The sequence below is a fragment of the Micropterus dolomieu genome, linkage group LG18 (genome assembly GCF_021292245.1).
Source record: "Micropterus dolomieu isolate WLL.071019.BEF.003 ecotype Adirondacks linkage group LG18, ASM2129224v1, whole genome shotgun sequence".
Taxonomy (NCBI): Eukaryota; Metazoa; Chordata; class Actinopteri; order Centrarchiformes; family Centrarchidae; genus Micropterus; species Micropterus dolomieu.
The window spans coordinates 12945186-12950185 of NC_060167.1; the positions used below are offsets into that span (position 1 = coordinate 12945186).

The following is a 5000-nucleotide window of genomic DNA, read 5'->3' on the forward strand; positions in this document are numbered from 1 at the left end:
GTCGGCTGAGTCAGTGAACTCTTTTAAGTCCCTTCTTAAAACATACTTTTATAGGAGAGCCTTTCCCGATCTTATTTGACTTTATTTTATCCCTTTTATTTTATTCTATTTTACTAATTTTATATTTATCTTAAACGTGTATTTTAGTCTTTTCTTTTCTTTATCTTGTATTGTTTTTTGGGTATTATTGTCTTTACACTTGTTCAAGCACTTTGTAACTTGTTTTTGAAAAGTGCTCTACAAATAAAGATTATTAGTATTATTATTATTATTATTACATTGAATACGTACATAGTAGAAGAGGGACTAATATTAATAGTAATATACAGTCTCCAAGTAGTCTTCTGGTTTATCATAGGTAAGAAGGGAAGTGACATTTGGACAACTAAAGGAGCACACGTGTTATTTAGAGCAAACAGCCAGACGGAGTCGGGACAGACAGCTGACGGCAGATATCACGGATTTTGTGGATTTTCCCAGATGGAAGGCTATAACGTTAATGTGGGACAGATGTTTTCAAAGCGGTGCTGAAATTGTCTATTTTTTGCTGGACAAGTAATTAACTTTGTCAGACTTTAGCATGCAAAAGGAAACTGTTGTTTAATAGCTTTAGCTAGAAGCTGGCCATAATCAGAGAGCCGTGACATGTTTCCCCTGTCAGTGGTGTGAAATTCTCTCGCCTGTGGTTTGACTTGGCGCATACTTATTCTCTCGCCTGTGGTTTGACTTTGCCGGTTATGTTAGCGAGACAATCAGCTGATCAGTAACGTTAATTGGCAATAAAACCATTAGCTTAGAGCATGGAAGCATCAGCCAGCTAAACTTTTACTGACTGGTAGAAAAAAATGTATTGTTAGTTGGATTGCTTTATTCTCCAGTGCTGTGCTTTGGCTTGTGGTGTTATGTTAGTTGGATTAATCTCTCTCTCTCTCTCTCTCTCTCTCTCTCTCTCTCTCTCTCTCTCTCTCTCTCTCTCTCTCTCTCTCTCTCTCTCTCTCTCTCTCTCTCTCTCTGTTTTGGCTTTGTATGTTATGTTCATGAGAAACAGCTGATCGCTAATAGGCAATAAAACAGCAGCTTCCAGCATCAAAGCTCAGATCAGCCAGCTAAACATTTACTGGGCTGGTAGAAAAAATATGTAGTTGGATTGTAACTTCATGTAGTTCTTCTCCAGCGCTCTGTTATGGCTTTGTTATGTGGACAGAAATGTCCCGTTACCTTCGTGAGACAAACAGCTGATGACTATTATTGGTAATGAAACGGTAACAGCAGGGAAGCTCAGATCAGCAGCTAAACTTCACATCTTACTGCCCTGGTGGAAAACATGCATTTCTCTTTACTGCTAATGGTGATATATAAAACGACCGTGTGCCTATCAAGTGACCAATAATAAATACTTTCCGAATTTGCATTAAAAAAAATTATTGGATATTGCCTCCCACTGTGCACACAAATATGTAATTTGTACTTTCACATGCTAAATGCCCATTAAAAACGTTGCACCGTTACCATAAGATGAAATTATGGCTGTTAGTACTACTTTGTGTTTCTGTTGTATTTCAAAAAATTTAAAAGACATTTTGGTAATATTTAAATGCTTATCTAATTAAGCAAAGCAAGGGGAGCCTTGATCCTCCCCAGCCAATGCCTTTGTATGTATTATGTGGTTTATAATCGGCTGTGGTGCAGAAACAGTGAGGCTTACATTGTCCTGGTATCTGTCAGTGGTCATACTGGATGCACTAGATGTGATAGATTTTGAGATTTTCATTTTCTTCTATGTTAGTACAGATGAGCCAACCCTCCCAAGATGTAAAATAATGTATTACAGGGGAATGAGACATCATGTAGCACTTCATTTCTTCATGTGGCTGTTGTTTATTAATGGAAAAGTAACAATAATATTCCAAAAAACATATGGTTTTATATAATTTCTTAATATATCTAAAAGAAACTAAATTTCCTGACTGGCAATCTCTTTTATCTCATAGATGACATCTTTGTGCTGTCTCAGGCACTGTAGCTATACTGCTTTTTAATTAGAATTAAAAAGATTGCTCACATTTTAACCTTAAAGTCAGCATCATAGATGTTTGGTGTGTCCGTAGAGTTAATGTCCACTGCAACACTTGGCCAAAAAACTGAATTCAGTAATGTTGTAACCAAACAGGCATCTGAGGACATGGCTGTGAGGTGCCAATTTCCAGACAACTAAAATAACAAAAGGGAAATTTGTTTTATTTATTTTGACTTTTCACATGTTTGGCAATAATCTGAAACCTTTTATGTGAAAAAAAAAAAAAATTCACAACATATTTCAGGAAAAAGAATTATAGCACAAATGGGTTCAGTAGGTTCAGCTGACGTTAGTCTAATAAAGCAGTTTAAAAAATACAAAGTTATAAATGTGGAAAGAGACTTACATCTGGATCTTTGTCTACTGGCTTCAGCAGCTTCTCGCAGGCCAGCGACGCAGGCTGGCACACTGAAGTGAGACAAAGTCTTCATCATGACTCTGATGCCTTTGTCTCTCGTAAGTCGGTTTTACATTGACATTATTGACCAATTCATTTTGTGCCTTATCTACCCACCTCTGTCTGAGTGGGTACAAAACCAACCAAACTGAACGTTAACCTTGAACTTTAGCTTCCCTAGTGAGCCTTTATGTTTACTTGTCAAACAAACTGGCATGAGGCCGCTGCCATTCATAAACTGGAGAAAAGGGTACCTCTGGTCAAGTTGTGATTCACGTCTGTTTTGCAGTTTCATGAGAGTATGTAAAACCCAGAGTTGACAAACTCAGTTTTTACTAAACCCATTATCTGGAATACAAACCAGAGCTACATTTAATCCAGCCTCAGTTTGCTTTACTCAAACTGTTAACTCACAGTACATCAGACCAAACAATTCGTGTAAAACAGCATTTTAGACTCGCAGTGACAGATTCCAGCAGTTGTAGTTATTGACTTGTGATTGTGCTAGAAAAATATCCAAGACAAAAAATGTGAGGAAATATTATACTCATGTGCAAATATATTTGCATGAATTCACATTCTGATTTTTAGATGTGCAAATTTTATTCATGACTTCACATTCTGTGATACAGGTATGTGTTTTGCACTGTATTCACTGCAGCAAATGTAGCAAATATGGGAGAGAGAGTTTTGCTGTGCAGGGAGGGCCCAATTTGATGTTTTTGTCATGGGGCCCAAAATTCTTCTGGGTCTGTTTCTAACAGTAAATCAATCAATAATTAATTCCGTTAGAAACTTTATTTCTTAAGGGTTGCGCCATTTCACATAAACATCATTGATGTGAGTGAATATGTGTTATAGTAGTGCCCTAAACTCTCCAGTACTTATCCCACCCTTGCTGAGCCCACTCAATGGCAAGGCTGGGGTAATAAAGAAAATTGCCTGCAAGACATTTGAGGGGCTCTGTATACGTGTTTTTCAGCCTTTGATAGATCATGTGTGATAATCCCGAAGTATCAGCGTCATCATCGTCAAGTGATGTGCAGTTTTCATAGTCTGTGCAGGGAGCAAAAAAAAAGAAAATGGACATCACTTACAATATAAATAACACTAGTGTATATACCACATTCTGTACATAACATTAATAACAACCCCACAATACATTTTAACATTGCATGTATTGCATAGCGTGGTATACCATGGCACTGCAGAGAATAAAATGGTCTCATGATACAACCCTAACCCTTATTGAATGTAACTGTTACTTGTAGTATCCAATACTTATGCATTTGACTCATAACAGTTCAAAATAGCACTGTAGCAGCAAGACAGAGGGTCAGTGACCTTTGGGGAGGTGTTCTACGGGGAGAGCAGTGATTGGTGGCTATGTAGGGACTGAACCTTTCTATAAACTTTGACCTCTAACCCCTTGTTTTGTTACCTCAAAATAGTACTGTACCCTTCTATGGGTTTGACCTTTTACTTTGCAGACTTAAACCCTTTTATGGTACCTAACAGATACCTAAACATATCCTATATAAGCTATGTTCGATGTACAGAGAGACAGAGTGGTCATTGGGCTGGGTCACTCTCAAAGCTGCTGCAGAGCTTGTAATTGATGCTGAACTCCCTGATTTAATAAACTTTTATGATCAAGAACAGTGTCAAGCGGGTTTCCTCTCAACACATCATCGCAGTATTATTGTTTGGACACCACATACTCTACACAAACAATTTTTTTTCAAGTCTCACCGTGATCTGTGTTTAAGACCTGTGGTTTGGCCCAGCCGAGACATTCTGTCTGTGTCTCAAACTCCTTCAGCTCAGCAGCAGTGACAATCTTTCTTCTACCTGTTAAAGAGGTGACACATTTGAGATGAAAGTGATGATTCTATATACCAGTATTATACCAGTTTACCCCCCTACTGCAATCTCTCTCTCTCTCTCACTCACTCACTCACTCACTCACTCACTCACTCACTCACTCACACACACACACACACACACACACACACACACACACACACACACACACACACACACACACACACACACACACACACACACACACACACACACACACCAACCATTGCTTATACATTTACAGTACATGCTATTATATACCTGTTAGAGATAGATAAAAGGTAGATCAAAACAAAATTCAGTAATATCTCATGACCCAAATCCGATTTTTTTTCTCATATGTGACTCAGATCTGATCTTTTGATCACAGTGTGAACAGGTCAAGTCACATGGAATCTGATCTTTTACAGTTCGGATTTGGGCCTCTTTCATATGTGGTCCAAATCCGATACAGATCGAATCTTTTTAAATGCGACCTGAGTCTGGACACTCAGGTCGGAATTGATGCGACTTTGATGTCACTCTAGAGCCGCTGTTATCACAGTTCTGCTGTAGATGGAGCCGCGATGAACGAAAAAGCTCCACAAAAGCCATCCTCTCTACCTTGCTATCATCTGCCCAGAAATTCCCTTTCTTACACCTGAAATCCACTGGACTGCGAGG

At 38.5% G+C, this 5000-nt stretch overlaps 1 protein-coding gene across 1 annotated transcript in view; it reads right to left on the minus strand.

Annotated features, from left to right (window-relative positions):
* Nucleotides 1-3034: 3034 nt before the first annotated feature.
* LOC123956766 overlaps nt 3035-5000 on the minus strand; it is a gene marked incomplete at its 5' end in the record, with an annotated part of 2771 nt that continues 805 nt past the window's right edge. Inside the window, 2 exon segments of the mRNA XM_046029185.1 lie at nt 3035-3530; nt 4227-4325. Coding sequence (XP_045885141.1) covers nt 3343-3530; nt 4227-4325 — 287 coding nt within the window.